The following is a 26,484-nucleotide window of genomic DNA, read 5'->3' as shown; positions in this document are numbered from 1 at the left end:
ATACTGTGTGTAGGCTTGAGTTTTGACACATGTATCCATCCATGTAACCACCCATGTAACCTTTTTCCCAGTCAAGATATGGAAGATTTCCATCACTCCAGCAAGTTACCTCATGTCCCTATGCAGTCAGTCTTCCTTGTCCCCAGAGGCAACCACCGTTCTGATTTCTTACAGCATAGAATAATTTTGCTTATTCCAGAACTTTATAAAAATGGAATCATACACTACGTGCTCTTGTGTCTTGAATTTTTTGTTCAACTTAATATTTTTGAGAATCCTCCATATTGTGTACATTGTTTATTCCTTTTATTGCTGAGGAGTATTTCACTGTATGATGTACAACAGTTTGCATATCTGCTTTTTGGCTCTTATGAATAGAGCTACTGTGGATATTCTTGGATGGGTGGGTCTTTTTAAGTTTCTCCTGGGCAGATAACTAGAGTAGAATTGTGGGTTCTAGGGTAGGTCTCCATTTGTATCTTTGCTGGCTGACTTCCTTAGCAGATTGATAGATTACTGGGCATCTCTCGTCTTTTGTCAGTCTTGTTGAATACTTAGGGTCTTTCCCATATTTCAAACAGTTCTGATTACCTTTCATTTGAAAGGCTTAAAAAAACTATGTGTGAATCACAGATAGTAGTATTTTGTTTAGTCTTCCTTGCTACTTTACATATTGATAATTGATTGATGCTTTTGAACACTTTTCATGGTGTTTGTTTGTTTTAAGGAAATCAAGGGTCACTGGGGTGCCTGGGTGAGACTCAGTTGGTTAAGGGCCCATCTCTTGGTTTCGGCTCAGGTCATGATCTCAGGGTTGGGAGAGTGAGCCCCATGTCAGGCTCCACGCTCAGCAGGGTGTCTGCTTGGGGATTCTCTCTCCCTCTCCCTTTACCCCTCCTCCTCCTAGCTCGCACATGCTCTGTCTCTCAAATAAATAAAAATCTTAAAAATAAATAAATAAAAGAAAAAGAAAAGAAAGAAAAAACCAAAGGTCAGTATTACTAGGCTTAGTTCTGATTCTGGTCCTTTTCATTTCATGTGTACTTCATCATTCATCTGCCAAAGATAGGATTATCACTGCAAGGAGAAATTTTCACTAAGTTTAGTTCTGACTGTATTGCTTAATGTAGATAGCATACTGGAGTCCTTAGTATCTAGCCATGAGTCCAGTTTATATATGTGTTGTGAAGTTTTCATCATCTTCTGGGTGACAAATTCCTTTGGATACTAAGCTTTTAAATTGCCTTGTTAACATCAGCTTTACCAATTAGCAGTACAGCATCTATTTCTCTGTCTTTCTCTCTGTCTCTAATAAACTAGATACTAGTGATTTTTCCATTTGTAAAATATAATGTATACTAATAGTATGCTTTAAATTTTTATATATTTAATTGCAAAACAATCTATTCCTTAAAACTGTTGAAAGTACAAATTAATTATATCTTGTTATCTAGAAAAACAAGAGAAGTAGTGAATGTTTTTTGTTTTTTTTTTTTAGAGAGCATGGGCAGGGGGAGGGTCCGAGGGAGAGAGAGAGAGAGAATCCTCAAGCAGACTCCCTGCTGAGCACAGAGACTGACGGTGGGGCTCCATCTCCCAACCCTGAGATCATGACCTGAGCCAAAATGAAGAGTTGGACATTTAACCGACTGACCCACCCAGGCGCCCCTATAATTAATGTTTTTAAAGAATATTTGTCAGTATTTGTTCTTGCACATTTTGATCTTGTTTTGCCTTTAATAGGAGGACAGAAAAAGGGAATGTTTTATCTCAGTGCTTCTTATAATGGCTCTGAGTAGTCCTGCCTTAAGTCCAAAATATTTTGTTTTTTGGGTAAATTTCTACTCATTTGTAGCAGGTTCTACCAGACTTTTTATTTCCTCAGGAAATACTAGTTCCTTAATATATATACAGTTTCTAAAACTGTTAACTCGAGGCACCTGGGTGGCTCAGTCAGTTAAGCGTCTGCCTTCAGCTCAGGTCATGATCCCAGGGTCCTGAGATTGAGTCCCATATCAGGCTCCCTGCTCAGCGGGGAGCCTGCTTCTCCCTCTGCCTGCCACTCTCCTTTCTTGTGTTCTCTCTCTCTCTCTGACAAATAAATAAAATCTTTAAAAAAAAAAAAAATAAAACTGTTAACTCATTTGTCTTTTGTAACCTAATCATATCATATATGTTTCAGGAAGCAGTGCAGATACTTTTGAAGCATTCTGCAGATGTTAATGCTCGAGACAAAAATTGGCAAACCCCTTTACACATAGCTGCTGCTAATAAAGCTGTAAAGTGCGCTGAAGCTTTGGTACCTCTTCTGAGTAATGTAAACGTGTCTGATCGAGCGGGGAGGACTGCATTACATCATGCAGCTTTTAGTGGACATGGTGAGGTAGGTGGTGGTCATTTAGACAGTGATTCTCCTTTCATCATGCCACTCCCCACCCCCAACTATTAGTGAACTTACCCTTTTTAGCCATTCAGTCCAGGGGAATAGCAAAAAAAAAAATACTTTCTGGTTGTTTTTGTCTAATTTTGCCTTTAGCAAATTCTCAGACTTCATGATAAAATTCATGATATAAATTTCTCAATTTTAGAAGTTTACTTATCAAATACAACCCATGCACTTGAATTTCATGGTGAACCTGGGGAGACAAAGGAGAACACTGCCAGCTATACACAATGTGAAAAATATGTTCTGTTGTTGTGGAAAAAATAATCCAGAAAGACAGAGCATTTCATAGTGCTCCCAGAAAGATAGTAGCAAAGGAAGGCAGGGTTTGGAAAAGATTTTCTTATAGTTCATTATCAACATTTAGTCAAAAATTCTTTGGTAACAGACCATCAAAAGAAAAAAAAATTAAGAACTACATCAAAAACTAATGATGTATGGTGATTAACATAACAATAAAAAATAAAAAATTAAGAAAATTAATATTTAGTTATACAACAAGCATCGCCTAATGTTAGATGTTGTCATGGCAAAGAGTGAGATTTATGTGTATATAGAAGGCTTAAGAAAGAAGAAAACACAGAGTTATAAGAACCTTTGAGGACAACTTGTCCAGTCCTTCATTTTTGTTGCAGACACAGAAACTCAAAGAGGTAAAGTGACATTCCCAAGATTCCATGGCTGAGAGCTAGTGGCTACAGTGTTTTCACTGTTTCTCTGCAACATAAAGAATCCTTGCCTTCGCTGCAGTTAAGGCCACAGATGTGTCCCTTTTTTGAAACATGGAGTGCCCTTTCCCATGGGGAAACTATTGTAAATATGGTTAGACGGACTAGAAATACTGTTCTTGATACATTATGAGGTAAGCCGACTGTGTGCAGTGACCTTCAGATCTAATCATATTATAGATAGTATATTTGTGTTTGAATTAAATTTAAGACATTTCTGGGATAAGAATGCACTTTGCATTTTAAAAACACCTTGGGCTATTAAAAGAAATAAACCTGTTGTTAAGTATTCCACCTTTAGACCTTCCAGATTTGTACTTCATTGTTCATAAAATATCAGGACACAAAGTAGCATCTTTAAAAGATACTGATACCCACTTCAATAACACCCATTGTGAATCCTTTTTTCATATTTTGTCCTATTATTTATTAAATTACATTGAAGGGTCTTCAGGGTTTAGTCTAGCTCCTTCCTTTCTACAAATGCAGAAATTCAGTGCCAGAGAGATTGAGATGAGTAGTCAACATAAGGGATATTCATGAATAGTTCTACTTCTGAATTTTGATGAAACTGTTTATTTTTATTACAGATGGTCAAACTACTCTTGTCTAGAGGTGCCAATATTAATGCTTTTGACAAGAAAGATAGACGGGCTATTCATTGGGCAGCATATATGGGTATGTACGTTTTAAATTTCATTTTCTGACATTATGTATTCAGGAAAATTTGTACGTTTTAGTTCTTGCATTTGGTATAACATCTGTTTTTTAGGATAGTGGGAAGTTACACCATATCTAAATTTGCTGCCCAAGTGGAACCAGCCTGGTAGTGGGAGAGGTTTACCAGAACAGGAGCGTGTTGGGTCCTCTTCTAAAAGCTGATTGAAAATAATTCTGTTTATCTTTAAAGGAAGAGACACCCTAGACACAGGTCTGGGAAACATAATTTAAGTTGGTGTTTACTAAAAGCCCATTCTTACATCCATCCTTGTTTTTATGGGAATATTAAGGTAGAAGTTATGAAGATGCTTTTAAGAATCCTATTATTTTGGGCCACCACTGGGTTGAGTAGGCATCATCGTGTTTGATTTCTACAACAGTAATTTCAGAGAAAGAAACTAAGGCTTAGAGTATAGGTTTTTCTGTAGTAACATGATATATATGTTCTTGAAAAATCTTAGGATTTGCAAAATTGCATTCTAAAACTAACAGAGCTCATGGGAAAACAGTCTTGGGGTAGACCCAAGACCATGCGACTTTGTGACCAGAACGCTGACAAAAACATTAATTGGTTCTTGAGTGACTTGGACAGCAGAGAGCAAGCAGGTCTTGAGCTTACCTCAGGATATTTTTAAGTGCACAAAAAGAGCAGAATAGAAATATTGGCTTTTGGGTGCTAAGACCATGCATGTAGAATAAATTTCTAAGCATGGAGGAAGTAAAACCTGCCATGAACCTTGCAAGTCCTGCACGGCCAGGATTGTATGTCTGGAAGACGTGAATATAGACATTCATTTTTCAAGTTTTTTCTCTTCCCTGCCAAAGGTTATAATTCTACTTCTGCTATTCTGGCTCCTCTGGCTTAAGGAAAATCACATATGGACTGACCTCTTCTGTGTAATACTGGAGTCATTCCCTGATTTACCACTCATATTGCCTGATTACAAAGACATTTAGCTAGCCACCCTTCTTATAGGCGTAACTTATCCTCAGTACTCCCTGCTCTTGGTTTTGCCTTTTCCTTTCTCTCATATAAAAATAAAAGATTAAAGGAAAATTTGATGGAAGATTATTAATTTTTAAAACTATGTAAAATTGTGAAACATTATAGTGGAAGAAAATAAACGCACTCAAACTAGTTATGTAGATAACCCAACAGTCCAGGAAAATTTTTTGCCTATAGTAAAAAAAATGCAGCAGAATCCATATTGAATTGCAAGTCTGACCTTTAACATGAGTGTAAAGGAATATCAAAAATGAAGGTTCCTAAGGTTAACATCCTTAGCAGATGTCCCTGTTTTGAAAGCCAAAAGCTGAACATTTGGAGCTTCTTATGTTTCTCTCACATCAAATATTTGTGCCTCTAGTTATATCATGGGCAGTTTTCTTCTGTTACTTGGAGGTAAACATCCAGAAACAAGTCTCCTGTAGCATCCTAAAGTCCCCTCCTCACAACCTATACATTTTTCATATTTTAAGTCTTGAGGGACTTTTCTAAATATTCTAGTGTACCTTATCCTTCCAGACCATTTAGGAGCAGCTGATTTGCATGATTTAAAACCATATACCTTATATTAAGAGGTTTAAACTTGAAGCAGAATGCATCAGGCCTTTTACCTCCAAAGAATTAAGACTTAACTAAGCAGCTGTTTTCATGAAATTGAAGGCCAGAGGATTTTGTGGATTGCCTCTAATTGAGCTCCCAGAATAGCTGGGTGTGTATATATCAGGAGCCCTCCTCAGATGGCTTTGTTTTCCTTGATGCACTAGATGTCGCTTTCAGGCCAGTTGTGGATTAAAAAAGATATTCCATGTTTCTTGGACCTTACTTAATTTTTGAGCATAAACATTGAGGGATTTATAATTCCCTATCTCTTTCAGCATGGAAAAAGAGGAGTAAGGACACATAGCTTCTAAAACTGTTCAGCTATTCTAAGCATTCAGGATTAAAGAGAGCTAAACATGTAAAAGTAGGGAGCAATTGACTGGTCTAATAGACAACCCAGAAGTCCAGGTCATAGTCCCTTCTAGATTATATCCAGAGAATCTGTCAGTATTAGTGCAAGAGACACTAAAATTACATGTAATCTTGTACTTCCTCACAAACTTCCTTATTTGCCCTGGCCTTCTGTCCCCTGTTTGAAGTTCCCCTTACTTTTCTGTTAGGCTCTACCATTTATCCTTATGCTGTTACTGAATTATCTGTCAGTGGTTCAGAGCGACACCTCTTTCCCCAAAGAGTTGATCATTTCCTCCTCCCTACCCCATGTTTGCTGTGACCATGAACCTCTATTAAGATCCCGTTTACACATTCATCTTTCCTGTCACTTCAGTACTTTTAGCAATATCCAGCCAAGTTCTTCCTCCAATCACCTTACTATGATGACTTTGACATAGAAGGTGCTGAATAAATATTAATTACCTTGATTAGCAACTCATATTATTTCTTCTTAAAGCAGTGCATAACTTTAATAAATTTGAAGTGGTATTTTTTTCTCCTTTCCTTTTTGTAAAAACTTACAATTCTGAACACAGCTCATTTTACTTTTTTTACACGTTAATGAAGAAAAGAAAAATGTAGGGAATTTTCCAAGTAAAATTATGTATGCCATGCATGTCTAATGGATGCCATTTTCTAAAACTACACAAAGATGAATTAAATGAAACCTAGTCGTCTTGGTAGCATCAGTCTATAAATTGACAAGGAAGACACATACTTGTTCTGGCCAGGGTCCACCTAGGTAGAACAATATCATTTATTTCATTCTAGAGCTTTCTTCCCGTTTTTCTTCTAAATAAGTCACCCCAAACTGGCTGTAGAGAAGCCTCTTTTTTCATTTTCAGTGGTCCAGTAAAGGAATTTATCCATATTTCTGAAATGTGCTTAAATAAATATTTATCAATTTTAAGATTGTAAATTTGCCTATGCATAGCTCCTTTCCAAGTAAAGTTTTATTGATATTCATACTTCCTGGAATCTACTAGTTTATACACACAATTAATATGATCTGTGTCATTTACTTAAGAATGATGTATTGATTTTTTTTAAAGATTTATTTATTTATTTATTTGAGAGAGCGAGAATGAGAGAGAGAGAGCACATGAGAGAGGGGAGGGTCAGAGGGAGAAGCAGACTCCCCGCCAAGCAGGGAGCCCGATGTGGGACTCGATCCCGGGACTTCAGGATCATGACCTGAGCCAAAGGCAGTCGCCCAACCAACTGAGCCACCCAGCCGCCCCAAATGATGTATTGATTTTGAACTGTTTTTCCATTAAGCCTGCTAGTCTTAAGCATCAAGAGAACTTTGTTTCTTTTTGACATATTAGTGAATAATACGCATTGCCCAGTTGAAAAGTTGTATTTATGTGTGATCCTCCTGGGTACTGATTTTCACTGCATTACAATAAATGCAAGTAGCTATCTTTCTGGAGCCATAGATAAGAGAGTAGTGTATAGTGAGGGATCTTTTGTACCAGTTAATACTCTTACATGATAAGTATGTTTGATTTGGCACCTAATGATTTGATAGATATTCATTCGGTTTTTCCTACAAATATAGTAGATATTTCTTAATGAGATGGGGAAAAAATAGCTAAAAGTATCCATTTTAATTGGTAATTTACATATAAACAACAAAATCTATTTGATTCTGTGATCTTGTATCCTGGCTTAATTTTTGTCAAGGGAGAGGGGGGCCTGTGTTTGAGAGCCTCATTTTTATAGTTATTAACTTTATATACTCATTCCCTATTCAGTGATATCATGAACAATTCATTTAATGTAACAAATATTTATGGAGTGCCTATTTTGCACATAGCACTGTTCTCAGCCCTGTGGAATATACGAAGAAGTAGAACATAAGAGCATACGATATTTGCCTTTGAAGATATGTATTTGGGAAGTTAATACATAAAAGTAATTTGGGGCAATTAAATAATGATTTGAGTTTAAGAACCATCAGAAGGTATTATATACTTGTTAGATAGTATTTACAGGTATATATGGTGCTTTTGTCTTATAAGACTTACAGGAAAGAGAGATGACTGAGTTGATTGGGGAAAATGGGAACTGATGTGGGCCTTTAAGGATTAGTAGCAATGCTTGCAAAGAGACATCCAAGCAAAACATTCCATGCAATGAAGGAATCCCATGAACAAAGGCACAGATGTGGGAAGCATTATGGAAGAAGGAGAAAGCAGAGTTTAATCTAATCTGGTAAAGACCAAGGAGATATAAAAGGAGAATAGTGGTTCTCCCACCTTCTGGATGCATGTTCCCCTTCCTGGCCTCCTTGTATGGTGTGGTTGGGCCTGGGACTAATTCTGACTAGTGAACTGAAAGCCACATCACCTCTGGGCCAGAGCTTTTAATTGCTGATTTGAGATTCTACAGTCTATTGCTCCTTTTGGCACAGTGGCCACGTTCAAGACGGTGTCAGCTATATGAGCCTATGTCCTTGAGTGACTTAGCAGACCCCTCTTGCCAAGCTGTCATAGTGTTGATAAGAAATAAAATGCTTGTTAAGCCACTGAGATTTAGGAATTGATCGTTAACCACAGCACATATAACCCTATCCTGACTGATACAGAGGTGAATAGCAAACTAAGTTGGTTAAGGACATTTGGTGGAAATAATAGGGGAAAAGAAGTTTTTAACCACATGTTCTAAAAACCTAACGTTTTTAAGAAACAAGCTCCAGTCATTCCCAGATTTTCAAGTAGAAGATTCCACTAAGGCAGAGAAACATAAACTAATGTGTTACATTAGATATAAAACGCCAATTTCAGAACTTGAGAATGTAATAAAACAATCTTGAAAACAGCAAGATCTAGACAAAGGGTTATCTAGACAAAAGGTTGTCACTGTATAAAATAATCAAATATATTGTTTTCAGTTAGTTACCTCTATCAACATTTATTAAAATTACCTGAATTCTTATTTTTTTCTTCCATCCTTTCTCTGGTTATAACTTGATTCATTGGTGACTTATGCATTATTTAGGTAATTTGCATTTTTACCTTTTTTTTAAAGATATCCAGGATTATATTTCATATTTTCCTATACTCATCTGTTTTTTTCCCCCTCATAAACACATTTTCAGGTCACATTGAGGTAGTGAAATTACTTGTGGCACATGGAGCTGAAGTGACATGCAAGGATAAGAAGTCTTATACACCTCTTCATGCAGCAGCCTCTAGTGGAATGATCAGCGTAGTCAAGTACCTTCTGGATCTTGGAGTTGATGTAGGTATATAGATTGAGCAATATAAATGAAGGAGGCATTTTATATGTGATTTCATTGCTGGCAGAAGTTATTCTAATTTTAAAGATGATTTTATTTTATTTTTTTAAAGATTTATTTATTTATTTATTTGACAGGAAAAGAGAGACAGCAAGAGCAGGAACACAAGCAGGGGGAGTGGGAGAGAGAGAAGCAGGCTTCCCGCTGAGCAGGGAGCCCGATGCAGGGCTCGATGCCAGGACCCTGGGATCATGACCTGAGCCAAAGGCAGACATTTAATGACTGAGCCACCCAGGCGCCCCTTAAAGATAATTTTATATAATAATATTTTTATCTTTTAATTAGATATTTGTAGTCCTTCACATAATATATATCGCACTAATATCTGATCATGTAATTAGTCAAAGTATATTAAGAGGTAAAGGATATTTCAAAGATGAATGAATGACACAGGTTTTTCTTCTTCATCACTGTCCAAGCCCTGTAGCTCCATTTTAGCTGATCAGATACACTTGGGTTATTTTTCCTAAGTGGCTACGTTACTGTTAGTATTATTTGCTCAGTCTAATACTCCCTTTAAGTGACTATAACAGTTCACATTACAGGATATTGGCAAGAGCTAGGCAGGAAAACCAGAGGCTTCTTGCCCATCAACTGTAAGTGTTCCTTACTGTATAAATTTGTTTGGTTAGGAGGGTTGCTACTTTATATTTGATTCCTGAATTGAGATAGCTAAGAATACCTCACTTTCACAGGCCATCCTTTAAGCACTTGTGCTTTTATGCCCCTCTTCATATATTTACTCTTATTTTAGGTACAGTTCTGACAGACTTATCTGGTTCTTCAAAACAGATTAAAAAGAGCAAATTAGAAGGAGAGAGGGTTAGGCTGTGCTAGAAGGAGGGCTTTAGATCAGCTGCAAAAACAAACAAAAAGGTAAGTAGTAATCTGGTTGGATAAAGAATGCGAGGCAGAATTGTAGAGCTGAATAGACTCTTAATTTAAGGATTATATGAAGCACTTTGCCTAAAGCAAACAAGTAGTTACTGAAAATGTCGGGATTGTGAGATGTTACAAAAATCCAAACATGTTGTTAGGGAGGGTCTTGTAGAGTGCAAGTAGATAGAAGTTTTATTTCTCAGCAGTTCCTCTAGCTCTGTTTCACCAGAGTAGCATAATGCCTTACAGTACCCCTGATCTAGATAAATGAGGCATCTTGTTTCTGACTACTGTTTCACATCCATTTTGGTGAGTTTTTTAAATTTGTCTTATTGACAGTAAAGTAACATTTGTAAACTGTGGTGACAGATAGTTCTTTGGAATAAATGGTCAGACTCAGAGCCGTTTACTGACATGTGGCCTCCAGTTGCATGATTTATTAGTTTCCCAGGGCTTCCGTAACAAATTACCATAAAGTGAGTGACTTAAAACAACAAATTTAATCTCTCAAAGTTCTGGAGACTCTGAGGGAGAATCTATTCCGTCTCCTAACTTTTGGTGGTGAACTTGACTAAAGTTAAGTGTTATCTTTTCACTTTATCCAATTTCTGTTACCAGGGATTTCAGAAAAGAAAATGTTAAAATATAGTTGTGATAAGTTGAGGCCAACTTCAGAGTTAGAGGGCACAGTCTCCAAACAAGGCTGCCCTTATTTCTGATCAACTACAAGTTTGGGGCATTCCCCAAAATCACCTTAGGGTTTGATAAGTCACCAGAAGGATTCAAAGAGGGCGCCTGGGTGGCTCAGTTGGTTGGGTGACTGCCTTCGGCTCAGGTCATGGTCCTGGAGTCCCGGGATCAGGTCCCGCATCGGGCTGCTGCTTCTCCCTCTGACCCTCTTCCCTCTCGTGCTATCTCTCATTCTCTCTCTCAAATAAATAAATAAAATCTTTAAAAAAAAAAAAAGGATTCAAAAAATTCACTGAAGGGGCGCCTAGGTGGTTCAGTCAGTTTCCGATTCTTGATTTGGGCTCAGGTCTTGATCTCAGAGTTGTGAGTTCAAGCCCCACATTGGCCCCATGCTGGGCATGGAGCCTACTTAAAAACAAAAACAAACTCACTGACAACTATTACACTCATGGTTTATTATACAAAAAAGATACGAATTAAGATCAGCCAAAGGAAGAGACACATAGGGCAGAGTCCAGGAGTATTCTAAACAGAAAGCATTCATTGTTCTCTCCCCATGGAGTTGGGACTCCTTACTCTCCTAGCATCAGCGTGTGACAGTGTGCACATAGTATTGCGAAACAGGAAAGCTCATGTGAGCTTTGTTTTCAGAGTTTTTATTGGGGCTCCCTTACATAGGTGTGATTGATTTTTTTAAATTTATTTTTAAGATTTTATTTATTTGAGAAAGAGAGTGAGCAAGAGAGAGAGCACAGGAGCAGAGGGAGAGGGAGAAGCAGACTCCTCACTGAGCAGGGATGCTGGGCTCTATCCCAGGACCCTAGGATCATGACCTGAGCCAAAGGCAGATGCTTAACTAACTGAACCACCCAGGCACCCCATAGGTGTGATTGATTGATCGATCACTTGCCCACATGGTTGATTTCAGTCTCCAAGTGCACTGATAACTGAGGGCTCCAAAGCCCACACCCTAAATCACATAGTTAGTTTATGTGGCATTGGCACATCCTACCCCTAGACCATTGGCTACATCCATTCCTACTCTAAGATCCATTGTAGCCAGCTTCCACCCGAAACGAGGACACTCCTATCAAGTATGCCATAGATTACCTCCCAGAAGATAAGGGCAAGGGCTAGACATCTCCTTGGGCAAAGGTCACATTCTTTATGTAAAAGTCATGTAAACTTTAAAGTATTCACCCATTTTATTTATTAGAAACAGAATGAAAAGAGAAACTTGCTCAAGAATTATTTCTCAGTATGAAGAGCACATTCATTCGGGTAAAATGTTGACATGTAAGGCTGGAAAATATCTAGAGCCCAACTTTGTTGCAGAAATGAAATAGAAAAAGATGCCACTCATTTTTTTAAAATCCTTTTACTTCATTACCAACTTTAATCTTTTGTCACTGCAAATGTAAAGGCTGAAAATAAGCATGTTATTCATTATATCTCAGAATTTTCAGTTTGTGTTCATTTGTCATGATTTTTAGAGTTAATTCTTATAACTGTACCTTACTTTGAAGACCTTTAAAAATACATTATTTTGTTTTCATTTTCTTAAAATTTCTCTCTTGGAATCATTCAGTTTTGTCATGAAGTAGACATTGCATGTGTAAATTATATTCCCTGAATGTACAAAATCTATTTGACACCAAAATGCTGTTGTTAATGTTATTTTAAAAGAACTTTAGAGGGTGCCTGGGTGGCTCAGTTGGTTAAGCGACTGCCTTCGGCTCAGGTCATGATCCTGGAGTCCCGGATCGAGTCCCGCATCGGGCTCCCTGCTCAGCGGGGAGTCTGCTTCTCCCTCTGACCCTCTTTCCTCTTGTGCTTTCTGTCATTCTCTCTCTCTCTCAAATAAATAAAATCTTAAAAAAAAAAAGAACTTTAGAATTATAAGCCTTATCTGTGTATTTAGCCCTGTTTCTCACTTTATTAACTTGATTGCAACCCCAACATCGCTAAAATAACTCTCATTCTTGGGGCGCCTGGGTGGCTCAGTCGTTAAGCGTCTGCCTTCGGCTCAGGTCATGATCCCAGAGTCCTGGGATCGAGCCCCGCATCAGGCTCCCTGCTCCGCGGGAAGCCTGCTTCTCCCTCTCACACTCCCTCTGCTTGTGTTTCCTTTCTCGCTGTGTCTCTCTCTGTCAAATAAATAAATAAAATTTAAAAAAAAATAAAATAACTCTCATTCTTATAGCAAGTAGCAAGACTACTTTAACATTGAGATTTTTTTCTTCCTATAGATGAATGAACCAAATGCCTATGGAAATACACCTCTTCATGTAGCCTGCTATAATGGACAAGATGTTGTAGTGAATGAACTTATAGACTGTGGTGCTAATGTAAATCAAAAGAATGAAAAAGGATTTACTCCTTTGCACTTTGCTGCTGCATCAACACATGGAGCATTGTGTTTAGAGCTTCTAGTAGGCAATGGGGCCGATGTCAACATGAAGGTATGAAATAAAATCAGAATCCATACTGTAGTATTTAGGAGTTTGCTGTTTAAAACAGTATCAGTAACAGATACCATTCAGCAATAAAAAGGAACAAATTACTGATAGACACAAGAACACAGGTGAATCTTTAAAAAGTCTTACACAAGAATATACATATTATTCTCATTTATAGATGGTTTTAGAACAGATGAAATTCCATTTATATGGGGTTCCAGATTCTATAGTTGGAAAAAAAAACAGTTGCCTCTGTGAGGAAGGATTGATGAAAAAGGGATATAGCAGAACTTGCTGGGATGATGGTAATATTCTATATTTTGACAGGCTTTGTGTTATATAAATAAGCATTTGTCAAAACTCATGAAGTGGTACATTTAAGATTTGTACACTTCATTGCATGTATATTTTCCCTTAGGAGGTAACAAACAAAAGTGATGTTGAACACTCGTTTATGATAAGCATACCAAAGTGTTTAGAGATAATATGTAGTCATATCTTCAACTTTTGAAAAACATCAAATAATTGGGTGGATGGCTGGATGGAGAGATTGATATATGATGATGTGCGTATAGTAAAATGTTAGTGATAGAATCCAGGTGGTATGTATATGGGTGTTCATGGTAATCCTTTTAACTTTTCTGTTTTGAAGTTTTTTTTAATTTTATAAAAATTGAAAGACCACTATCAATGTGTTACATATAAAGAATAGTTTTTTGTTGTTTTTTGGTTACATTCACATTCAGGAATGAGCATTTGAATTTTAGAAATACGTGAAAATTCTGGAACCAAAATAAATGTTCTTTCGCTGTATAATTCTGTGAAAAAGCACATGCAGCCACACTTTTGAACACTACTTTATAATGTGTAATCATCATTTTGATTTTTCTAAGATGCTTTCACTGATTGTTTCTGTATTAATTCGTCAATTCATTCTTTGAGTATTTGCCAGTCTATATCTTGTGATATAAAGAAAAGAAAACCACAAATAAAATTGAACTGTTTAGTAAAAACATTTAACCTTAAAATGTGTTTTTCAGAGCTTTAATTACTTAAGCTTTCAGCTTCTTTTGTGGGTATCATGAGCCAGTCTTCAGATTGGTAAAGAAAGGGAGTCCATTTTCTTGTATTTCTTAACTTTAGAGAGACTTTTAGTGATGTTGCTGACCCTGATAGCTGTAGTAGCGGCAAGTCCATCTGTAATTAGTCATTGCTCTAAATTGCCCTCTCTCAGCTACAGGAAGAATTTATAGTTATCATACTCAAGGAAGGAAAGGGCATGAAGTATCATAAAGAACTCCTATTATATGATTATGTTTAAAATGCCTTTTCTAAGAATATACATTTAAACCTTCCAGTTCTGGGCGCCTGGGTGGCTCAGTTGGTTAAGCGACTGCCTTCGGCTCAGGTCATGATCCTGGAGTCCCAAGATCGAGTCCCACATCGGACTCCCTGCTCAGCAGGGAGTCTGCTTCTCCCTCTGACCCTCTTCCCTCTCATGCTCTCTATCTCCCATTCTCTCTCTCTCAAATAAATAAAATCTTTTAAAAAAAAATAAAGCTTCCAGTTCTCAGTCAAATCACCTACTGAAGTTTTTTTTTAATAGTTTAAATAATTACTAAAAATTTATTGATAATAAATTTGAACTCAGTTTGATTTGAAGAATTCCTGCTCTTTGGATAATCGGGGAATACAACAATATTTAAACTCTTGTGAAGAAAAGAAATTTGTTACTTGTTTCCTCAAAGGCCTAGTGATATTTTTTAATGAAGATTAGATCTTAACATTTCTCAAAAGATCATAACCAAATTTTTTTTAGTCTCTATGAGAACTGTTTATGATCAAGGGACTGTAGTTACATCATTGTTGTGTGTTAAATATTAAGTATCATGGCTTACCTATAACATTAGCTGTGACACATGTTTTAGTTTCTATAGTGCTGTCTTGGGTAATAATTAGGCTTTTTATTTTTATACAGTGCCATTTAGACATGAATATTTAATATAATTTGATGATAGATTGTTTGATTCATATGTGAATGCCTACATAGCTGACTCCAGTGGCTAAGTAGATTTGAAGGGAACAAGCCAATGATGTTGGTTTAGAAATAGATTTCCTAAAAAGTTGCCTTAGTCTTGCCTGGGGATATATGACATCCCATTTATATGAGGTTGTCCAATTATCTTATAGCCAAGTTCCTTTGGAACACAGTTCCCATGATGTTAATGACTTCTAAGGTACATTTCAGCTCTGAAATTATATAAAAATTATTAATAACTGTTTTCAAGAAGTAAGAATATATATTCACTCAAGAATCTTCATTCCTGACACCTGTGTATCCTATATTTATCAAATCAGTGCCTATCAAATTGTTGCTTGATTAAGGAGCTAATAAGGCTTTGACACTTGTCTTATAAAAAAATTATACTTGTAACCCTCATGTTCTCCTTATCAAGTCATCTCTTTCTCCCTGCTTCATCTTTTTCTTCTATGTCATTTTCCATTTTGGTGTTTCTGTCCCTCATCAAGTTGTGGATGACTAGAAATTGGAATGTGAATTTAGGCTTGAAATTACTCATTTATTTATATGTTTTTAAATTGGCTGCCTTACAAAGTACTACATAGAGATAAAGTGAATGAAGTTTTAAAAAGCAATATAGGTCTGGTTTTTATAACCTTGCTTATTAACATGAGCCCTACTGCATTGATTGTATCACTTAAATGCACATCTTTTCCCACTTCACCTTATTCTTAATAAATTTTGGTCAGATAAAATACCCCAAATAATTTGATTTAAAGTTTAAACATAAAAAGTAATGCTTACTTGTTGCTATTTATGGTCACCTGTGAACACAGCTCTTAGAATTTTGGTGGATCTTAATTTTTGCTTGAAACTCCAAATTTGATCTAAAATTAAGGTGACTTAAAAAAAAAATCTACCCATTGTCTCCCCAGTGCAGAGAGAAGTAAATGTCCTCTTCCCCCTTCTAACATGTCTTAAGGTGGACTTTTCAGTTGGTAATCTGAATCTTTGGGGGTGGTTTGTTTGTTTGTTTGTTTCTTTTAGTATATTTGGAATACTTTTTATGATCAGTAAGTATGTAGAAAGTAAAAATATCAATCCATTGCCACCTGTAGGACTCCACTTACTAGCTATGAGACTTGGTTACATTTCTTAACCCCTTGGCCTATTAAGATAGGGTCAATAGTATATATGTCATAGGGTTTTGAAAAGCAAATGACTAATATATATGAAATGTTTTAAAACTGCTTGGAACATAGTGCTTACTATGTATATAAATGTTAGCTATAATTATATTTCACATTTCATCATTTTATGAACTCAAATTTATATTACAGTTTAGTTTTTATTTTTACTTTTTTTTATCTGTAAGGTAAAAGATTAACATTAAAGAATCAAGGTATGTTAGGGAACATTTTGAAAAAACATTACAAACTGGAATCCCTTTATTAAAATGCTTTTGTGCTTTTTTTTTTTTCTGGTTGAAAAAATAACTGCTACATAGATAAGAACACCAAATACAGTAAGAGACTATAATAGACTATAACAGACACTGGTATATCATATGGGTGTTTTACAAAGATTAGTATATTCTGTACAGCAGACTGTGAGGCACAGGTAATATCATATCCATTGAGTGAAGGCTCAAGAAGATAGACAGCTTCTCCTAATCGTTTCTGTGGTAACTGGCAGAACCAGGATTCAGCTCAGGTCATTCTGACTCCAGAGCCTACCTTGTTTGTTCGCTTGGGTTTGTTTGTTTTGGTTTGCTTTGGTTTGTTTTCCCTCCTGTGTACACACTGCTTCTAAAGGTTTAAAAATTCTGAGATAAATTGCCAATTGGATAGTTTGCTTGAAAAAATTAATATAAAATTATGGAATCAAATACATTGCTAGGTAATTATGAAGTTCGTCTAACACTCCACTATTATGACATGAGAATTTTTTTTTTTAAAGATTTATTTGACAAAGACAGCGAGAGAGGGAACACAAGCAGGGGGAGTGGGAGAGGGAGAAGCAGGCTCCCCGCGGAGCAGGGAGCCCGATGTGGGCCTCAATCCCAGAACCCTGGGATCATGACCTGAGCCGAAAGCAGAAGCTTAATGACTGAGCCACCCAGGCGCCCCGACATGAGAATTTCTTAAGATCTGCATTATAGTTTTAGTATAAACTTAGGACACTTGTCACATTTCAGTTTTAAGTATATGTACACAGAAGATATTCTGAATATTGCTGAGGGATTAGGAATTGCAAAATAGACTCTTTCCTTTATAATGGTCACATTGTATGTTTTGACAAAGTCCTTTAGAATTTCAGAGTTTATACATTAAATACACACATGCCCAGCCAGTATAATTACTTATTTTAATTTGAGGAAAAAGCTAACAATATTTATTATAAATAATTATAAACAAATTAAAATATGAAGTTTTTAAAGTGAATTATAGTGGTTGAAGTTAATGCTAACATTCACTTTTTCTTGGTTGTTGAGGGATTCAGTGTTTCTTAGAATGAAAGAATTGTAGCAATGTGAAATTTTTGAAAGGTGGGAAACACATCCCAGTTGTACCACTACTGACTATGTGACCTTGGTTAAATCATTAATATCCTTGTGCTTCGGTTTTCCCGCCTTTGTAATAGGAATGATACTAAGATTACACTGTATACCTACCGTGCAGAGCTTTTTGTAAACCATAGGCATTGAGGGTTTTTTTTTTTGTATATTTGTGCTTTATAATATCCGTACTTAAAAAAAAATTCCTAATTTTGAACAGCTGTTTTACCTACATAGGATTGAGCTAAACTTAATGCTTGTTAATAGTAGTTTTACAAGGTGAAGATTCAAAATAAAACTAAGGGTTACATATGACAGATATAACAATAATTTTAAATCTTTCTTATTTGATTATTTCAGAGCAAGGATGGGAAAACCCCACTGCACATGACTGCCCTCCACGGTAGATTCTCCAGATCACAAACCATTATCCAGAGTGGTAAAAAGTATTTCTGTTTGTTTTTTTTCTTAAATGTAATAAAAACATCCACAAAATGAATGGTATTGAGGAATTGCTATAGCTGTCTATATATTTTTAATATTTGATTTCAGATATTACAAAAATCAAATAATAAAGAGTACAAAATGCCACGTATATGTATCTTTTACAATTTGTTTTTCATTTATTTTTGTTTTATTTCACCTGAATTATAAGTACAATTTCTCCAGCAGTTGGTGTGGGCTTTCTTTAAGCATTGCTAAATAGAAAACGTTGCCTTTCCACCACAGTTGGTATTTGTATTATACATCAACACAGCTCTGTTGCATTTATCATTTTTCCCCTTTTGGGTATTTTGAACTATTTTTAGGACTTTCATTTATTTTCGGAACCTGTATTCTTTTGCATTTGAATTAGTACTAGGCAAGCTAAACCTTTAAATACTCTTAGGTACGTTACTTTAGTGTTTCCCAAGCCATATTCCAGGGAACTGTTTGTTAGTAGTCCTCAAGATAATAGTTGTTATGGTCTTGCAAGGAAAAAGTAGTAGTTTCGTGATCAAATAATTCCTGAAGCATTGCATGCAATCTTGATGACACATTGTGTGTGTGCATTAAAGCTCTGAAATCTTGCTCTAAAGAAATATGTTTAATTTTGTTTTAATATAGTGGTTTCCAAACTTATTAGACCCCAGAACCCTTTCATCATTTTAAAATCTGTTAAAAGCTTATGCTTAGTTGACAAAATTGTTTTTAAGTGTAAAATCTGTAACCTCAGTGCCTGGCCCATTAAATGTCCTGTGAGTGAAACCTAGTTAAATCACTATATCCATTAGTTTATGCTTGAATAGTGTTTTATGGTACTTTCCATGTAATAAATTTGACTTGATCTTAATATAGTCCAGTATCTGATAGTACATTATTTATTGCAGGAGCTGTAATTGACTGTGAGGATAAGAATGGAAACACCCCTTTGCACATAGCAGCAAGGTACGGCCATGAGCTGCTAATCAACACTCTTATTACAAGTGGTGCTGACACTGCAAAGTAAGTACTTACCACAGTGTTGAGGGCTGTGCCGACAGGGAAACACAGATGGAAGTGAATTGCAGTTTTCTAGAGATTTCAAGTAGGAGTATGGATTTTGTGCCCACTGTGGTACTAATTGCTTGAGCTTTTTCCTATTTGTGTGGATGATGTGCTAGAATAGATATTTAATGTGATTTCATTTGGTAAGCCAGCATAGTATATTCTTGTATTTTTTTTAACCCCAGTGAATTCTAGATTATGAATAATACACAGTTTTAGTCAGAGCTTTACATTGTTGTGATCTATTTATTAAAAGTAAATAAAAGACCCAAAAATGTTTATATACTGAATGCTTTTCTTTTTCATTCAAATAATACTATCTGTAGATTTTTTGCCTCCTGCTTTGGTCAAAAGAGCTCACTTTGTCTATTTTATGCATTAAACTTTCTCTGTCAAGATTTTGTTTGAAAGATGGATTCTCTTGCGTGCTCTGCAGAAGTAAACACCCTACTTAATTTGATGGTTATCATTCCTATGTGTGTCTTTCTATTTTTATTACATTTATTACATTTATTAGATATATTCATTAACATGTTTTAAACCTTTTAAACTTTCTGTAAATGTGATGCTACTGTACACTTTTTTTGCAACCTCTTTGATTTAGCCATGTAGATATAGATTTGGACTTTTTTTTCACATCTCTACAAATACCTGTAGTTCATTCATTTTATAAAATTTAATTATTGTATAAAGATTTCATTTTTTTTTATTTATTCTACTTATTTGCAAACATAAGTTGCTTCCAATTTTACAAAATTTCCTGCAGTGAGCATTCTTGAACATTTTGTGTTGTGGTAATGATTCTCACTGGCGAGGCGGGGGGGAATGGATTTCACACCCTAGGGAAATGTCCAGAGACATTTTTGGTTGTCATGTTTTGGGAGGAGGGTGTTACTGGCATCTGGTTTGGATAGAGCCCAGGGGCACTGCTGAACATCCTGCATGCACAGGAAGGCCACCCTGCCCCCAGTAGAGTCCATCATGACAGTAGTGCCAAGGTTGAAAAATTCTCCTGGAGGAAAACTGCTGGATAATAAATAAGCTATGGTCACCTTCAGCCTTTTGCCAAATTGCTCTCCAAAATGTTAAAGGTTTTGACTCATCTAATTATCTCTCCACTTTAACTAGTTTCTTTGTAATTTATTCAAATGATTGTATTATTCTTGATTGTAATGCGGTTACTGTCCTGCTTATACTTCAGGCGTGGCATACATGGAATGTTCCCCCTCCATTTGGCAGCCTTAAGTGGTTTTTCAGATTGCTGCAGGAAACTTCTTTCTTCTGGTAAGTGGAACCATTGTAGACTGAGTCTTCTTTTTTTGTTTCCCCAAAACCCCCCACATTTTAATACAGTCTCTTTATCCTGCTTTTCCAAAATCACTTGTAGATATGTCCAAGTGTGAATCATTTATTAAGTCCTCTTAGAAGATGTTGGGTCTTTTTTAATTTTAAGATGCAGTTTTGGGGCGCCTGGGTGGCTCAGTTGTTAAGGCTCAGGTCATGATCCCAGGGTCCTGGGATGGAGCCCCACATTGGACTTTCTGCTCAGTGGGAGCCTACTTCTCCCTCTCCCCCTGCTTGTGTTCCCTCTCTCGCTGTATCTCTCTCTGTCAAATAAATAAATAAAATCTTTTTTTTTAAAGCACTTTTATCTTCAGATCTGGGAAAGATTTTATTTTTCCAGGATTTCCTTCCTTATTGTCTACTTTGAATAATTTTGTGCCTATTTGTAATTCAGTTTTGTTTGAGATTGGGGGGCATGTGATACTTGACATTTCTTGACATAGTACTTTAATATGAAGTAACTTACCTATGATACTATATAAGATGTATTCATTCTTACAGGTTTTGATATAGATACCCCAGATGATTTTGGCAGGACCTGTCTACACGCAGCTGCAGCTGGAGGGTATGTTAACAAAATTTTTACTTTTTTAAGAAGAAGGTAGCTGGTCATGTCAATTTTTCTCTTATTTTAGTTTCTCTTATTAGTTCTGGGCTGCCTCAAAAAGAAAACAAACCATAATAGGAGTGGTTTGGGAGAAGAAAGTCCAGAGTAGTAGAAATTGCTTTTTCTAAATCCTCTTCCACCTAAGTCATAAATTATGAGTGGGAGGAGAGATGGAACAAAACTGTAAAAGGAAGCGTTGTGGGGGAGGTGGAGCAAAACTATAAAAGGAAGTATTGCTTTTTATGAGAGAAAATTATTTCTGGGTAAATGAAAGGAATATATGTCCTCAAATGAGAGCAACAAAACATTACGGATGTTCTGAGTAATACTAATGTTCTTGGAGAAGGTGTTTAGGGTTTTTTAATCATAATTTTAGGGGAAAAAAAGGTCAGTGGCTTGTTTATGTCTTGCGTCTACTCAGGACCAATATCTAGGAAAAAGAAAATTTTGGAGATTGAAAAATTTTGGACGGTTTTAAATACTGCTGCTAGGGTAGGCTCTTGGTTTGAATAAACAACAACCTTCAGTTAAAACTCGTGGTCTCTGAAGCATGCTGCTAATCTAATGTTTCTGATCAGCTAGATCCTAAATCTAAAATAAGCCATTTAATTCATGATGACTTAATCAAAAACATCATTTGCAAGAATTTTATTACTAATAATCATTCTTTAAAAATTCCCAGTGGTTTCAGAGGACAAATATATTGAATCAAGACTCCCACTAGGCCAGTCTCAGATGCAAAGATGGATTGTGAACATATGACTGGGTCCTCTTGTTCTTCCAAGGTCACCAAAGAACCTTCCAGTTAAAACCTAGCTTCCATATTACTGGCCTCCAGAGGGAGGGACAAAAGACAGCACAACTATCTGATCACGTGGCAGTCACAGTTTCTAGTGTAACATAGTAATAATGTTCAGGTTTTTGAAAATTAAACTACAGAAAGACGCATGCATGTACAGTACTCTCCTATCATTTTAACTAAGGATACATCTAAGCAATTATAGTATAGAAGATAAGGGAAGGCAAATTGGAACATTTTCAGGTGTGATTTTTTTTTTTAACCCATTTTCTTTTAATTTAGTATTAAAAATCATTTAAATTTAAACATTCTATTAAAAGTCTGTTGTTTGAGGTTTGTTTTAAAGGTTCCTAAAAACTCTTAGGAAGTCTTTTTTTTTTTTTTTAAGATTTTATTTATTTGAGATAGAGCGTGAGCATTAAGGGGGCCAGAGAGCAGGAAGGGGGAGGGAGAAGCAGACTCCCCACTGAGCAGGGAGCCCAAGGACTCAGGCTGGATCCCAGGACCCATGAGATCATGACCTGAGCCTAAGGCAGCCACTTAACCGACTCTCAGGAACTCTTTTACAAATGTGAACTTTCTTTTAAATAGTGACAACATGACTCATTTGTTATTTCCTAGCAACATGCCAATATGTATATACATAAATTCTTAAAATATACGATGAATTTTAATGTTTTATTTTTTATAAAACATAAATCATGTCATTTTATTCACTTTGTCTTCATTTGAAAACATGCTTTGATACTTATTTAAACTACCAATTTTGTTTAAGAAATTATTGACAGTTAAGTCTAACTGTATTTTCCCTGAATAGGAATTTGGAGTGCCTAAACCTTCTGCTGAATACTGGTGCAGACTTCAACAAAAAGGACAAATTTGGGAGGTAGGCTGTGATGCCATTCCTCTGTAGAACCTAATTAATGTTTTTTACTTAATGACTTGCATGACCTTCTAAGTGGCTTCTGAGAATTAACAGTTCAGCATCTTTTGCATTGTGATCATGATTCACTGAGAGGCCTAAATAAGTCAGTAACTTTTAAATATTCATTTTTACCCACAGTTTTCTTCCACTTGGGCCCCTGCCACAGCCCCAGGCTGCCAGCCACAGCTTTACCTTAAAAGCACCTCTGTATCTCTTGATACCATTCTTCCTCCTCCCATATTTATACCATGGAAATGTAAAACCCCGTGGCGCCTCTGTTCCTTCAAGAAGAAACTCAGAAGACCTAGAACTCAGCAGTACAGGTCTCCTTGCCCCCAAGTCATTTCATTGTCAGAGATTCTACTGCCCATATTTGGTTACAGAGCACTAGAAATAGGAAGGAAATAGGTAACAAATATATATGAAATTTTTGTTCTCCCCTCCTATAACTCCCCACATATACATAAGCACATAACAACACATCCGCATACACCCCTTGGTATGACCGGTAGGAAAATACCTGCGAAGTGACAGAATCCCTTTGTAGTCTTTTAGCCAATCCTCATTCTCACTGTGACTAGCATTTATGGTAGCAGTACTTAAAGCCACCAGTATCTACTAAGTTACTTAGAGTAGGAATTGACCCAGCATGTGCTAAAACCATACAGGAAAGGATTGAAGGCAGTTTGAATTGGTTTACTATGGACTCTGAGAAATAAACTGAGAGTCTAGAGGGGAGGGGGGTGGGGGTGATGGGTTAGCCTGGTGATGGGTATTAAAGAGGGCATGTTCTACATGGAGCCCTGGGTGTTATACGCAAACAATGAATCATGGAACACTACATCAAAAACTAATGATGTGTAATGTATGGTGATTAACATAACATAATAAAAAATTTTAAAAAATAGAGGTGACAATGTGAGCAAAATTGTGGGTCACGAGTTTGAGAATTACATCAAAGTGTATGACAAGAAAGGGTGTGTGTGTCAGAAGGAAATGTGTGGATGTATGTTCAGTGCATGTGATGGGGTCACTGCAGAAGTAAACAGAATTATGTATGGTAGGGAATCAGAAATGCATATAAGAAAAAAAACTATTTGACCTCGTAATTACTTTGAGGAATAGACTGCTCTCATAAGCCCACTAATAAAAGGAACTAATGACCTACAAAATCAAAAGTCACTTTGTTTGGCTTTGCAATGCAATATTTTTATAGTTAATTGACTTTTATAATTGTACTTTAATCCATCTTATATTAGTTACTTTGTAGCACTTGAAGCATTTTTTACTACAAATAGCAGAGAGGGCTTCTGAAGCGTATTCTGAGTTTAGAAGCTTGAAAGTAATTCAGGGTTAATTGTATTTCTTAAAATGCCATTACTATACTGTACTGTTATCCAATAAAGTAAAATAATGTTTTACTATCGTTTCACTAGGTAAATGTTTTAGAAGAAGTTATACCATGAAGACCCTAGACTTAATTTACCTTAACTTTTCTGTTTTCTTCTCCTTCTCCATATTTTTTTAATGAAAAGTCATGGAATTGTTACAGAGTTGCAGTTCAAAGACAGGGACTCCTAATTTTAGTAACATTCTGTTGTAATTCAATAACTGGGAAGAAACCGGCTGTAAATATTCTGTCTTTAGAAATTAAAAACAGTACTCTAACTCTTCTGAATAGTGAACAGTCTTCAAAACTGTGCAATTTTTGCTTGAGAAACCTGTTATCACTATGCAGCTTTACTGTATGGTTGGTAGAATAGGGCATTCTATTTAATGCTTCTATATTTCTCTTAGCCTTTATTCCTCTCCTGAGACATGAATAGAAGCTTCTACCTCGGTACTGTGAAACATTTTTATTAGTATAAGGGAAGCTTTGTTAAAATGGAAGTTTTACAGAGTTTCTGAGCAGAATATGAAGGTGTCTATAATTCACTCAGAAGACTAGAATTGTCACTGTGGGGGGACCGTGAAATAATTTAATTGTTTCTATCATAATTTCCTATTCTTAGAGGTTCTTTCCCACCTTACTTTCTCGTACTAGCTTTCTGTCCAGCCCTCCAGAAGACTTAGTATATGGTAGAAATCAATCTCAGGCTCATTGTAAATACAGTATTTGTAATTGGGTCAAGTAAGAGTCAGCTGTGCTCTTGTTTACTGGTATATGTCCCTGGCTTTTATTTTTCTTATATTAACTTGGGCACCAAAGATCTCCGCTGCACTATGCTGCTGCCAACTGCAATTACCAGTGCCTGTTTGCTCTTGTGGGATCAGGAGCAAGTGTGAATGACCTTGATGAAAGAGGATGCACACCCCTGCACTATGCAGCAACATCAGACACAGATGGCAAGTAAGTATCATGTGGTGAGAATGAAGGATTGTTTCTATAAACCAACATTTGCCATGTTTTTATTGCAAATTTATGTTTTCTTTTTATACTTTTTGTGGTATTTTCTTGAGTCTAGTGTGGGAAATAAATTGGTTTCATAATTATTCCTAAATCATAGCTTACTACCTATTTCTGCTCAGCAACCTGCCTTATTGACTGATATGGTAGAAGAAAGATAAAGACCTCTTCTTGTCCTCCCTGCCAAAAGCACATCTTAATATCACTTTCATGTTTTTTCCCTCTGACTTCTCAGAGGCAACAGTCTTGAGTTTATCATAGGGAAAGGGACAGAGAAGAGACGGGGACCGTGCCAATGGAGATGGGGCAGAGATTGGAACACCAGTATCCGTCAGAGGTAGAGAGTTTATATTTGTAAGAGAGTCTTATAAATTGGTACCCAAAAAGGGAATAACCAAACTGGCAGAATCTGGCACTTGTTGGTTCTAAATATTGCTTAAATAAGTAAATGAGATAATGGAATAATATTGGCTAAGAATGCCTGAATAACAAAAGAATAAGAGATGTGTAAATTATTTTTATAATTAATATTCACCTAAAGTTGATCAGAACCATTTATAGTACCTTAATATATATATAAATAAATTCATTGGAGACAGATCATCAGTCTGTGGTATTCACCATGTCTGAGTCAGTTAAGAGCAAAAATACCCTTAGGGAAAAACAAAGAGTGGTTTGTAGGGGAGGATTTTATAAAAAATGCTTCAAGGAAGTTTTAATTAACATAGAACTATTTCTTTGGTTTTTAATATTTGCTTTTTACCCTCAAAAAGCATAACTTGATATATATATGTATATAATTATAAATTCTGTAACTAATATCAAAGCCATTTCTATCAGAAGCACTTTGTTATGTTGGATTCGTAGCTAAAACTCTAATCTCAAAAGTGCTAGTAAAGTCTACTTTTTGTTTACTAGAATAGATCACTTTCTACAATTTCATATATACCCAGAATAGTTAGGTATAGATAGATTTTGGGAGAAGTGAAGTTATTTGAAGTATGTTTTTATAGATAGTGGCTCTTCAAGGAAAATCCATGGTAAAGACTTTGTAAATAAGAAAATATTTTGGTGGG

At 36.0% G+C, this 26,484-nt stretch overlaps 1 protein-coding gene across 7 annotated transcripts in view; it reads left to right on the top strand.

The window, feature by feature from the left end:
• ANKRD28 (ankyrin repeat domain 28) overlaps nucleotides 1-26,484 on the top strand; it is a 193,984-nt gene that overhangs the window by 133,815 nt on the left and 33,685 nt on the right. For 6 of the 7 annotated variants that reach the window (XM_028099161.2, XM_088026240.1, XM_088026242.1 and 3 more), the window contains 10 exons: nucleotides 2,183-2,383; nucleotides 3,762-3,849; nucleotides 8,994-9,136; nucleotides 13,013-13,225; nucleotides 18,160-18,238; nucleotides 19,170-19,284; nucleotides 20,528-20,610; nucleotides 21,172-21,235; nucleotides 22,894-22,962; nucleotides 25,211-25,351. In XM_028099161.2, the coding sequence (XP_027954962.1) occupies nucleotides 2,183-2,383; nucleotides 3,762-3,849; nucleotides 8,994-9,136; nucleotides 13,013-13,225; nucleotides 18,160-18,238; nucleotides 19,170-19,284; nucleotides 20,528-20,610; nucleotides 21,172-21,235; nucleotides 22,894-22,962; nucleotides 25,211-25,351 (1,196 nt within the window). Of the gene's footprint in view, nucleotides 1-2,182; nucleotides 2,384-3,761; nucleotides 3,850-8,993; nucleotides 9,137-13,012; nucleotides 13,226-18,159; nucleotides 18,239-19,169; nucleotides 19,289-20,527; nucleotides 20,611-21,171; nucleotides 21,236-22,893; nucleotides 22,963-25,210; nucleotides 25,352-26,484 lie in introns of those variants that run through there. The other variant, XM_028099162.2, reaches the window with a different exon arrangement.

Source organism: Eumetopias jubatus, unplaced genomic scaffold (genome assembly GCF_037043125.1).
Source record: "Eumetopias jubatus isolate StellerSeaLion01/CBP00866 unplaced genomic scaffold, mEumJub1_p1.0 scaffold_1, whole genome shotgun sequence".
Lineage (NCBI taxonomy): Eukaryota > Metazoa > Chordata > Mammalia > Carnivora > Otariidae > Eumetopias > Eumetopias jubatus.
The sequence above is the reverse complement of the archived record's forward strand: the minus strand, read 5'-3'. Positions and strand labels throughout refer to the sequence as shown.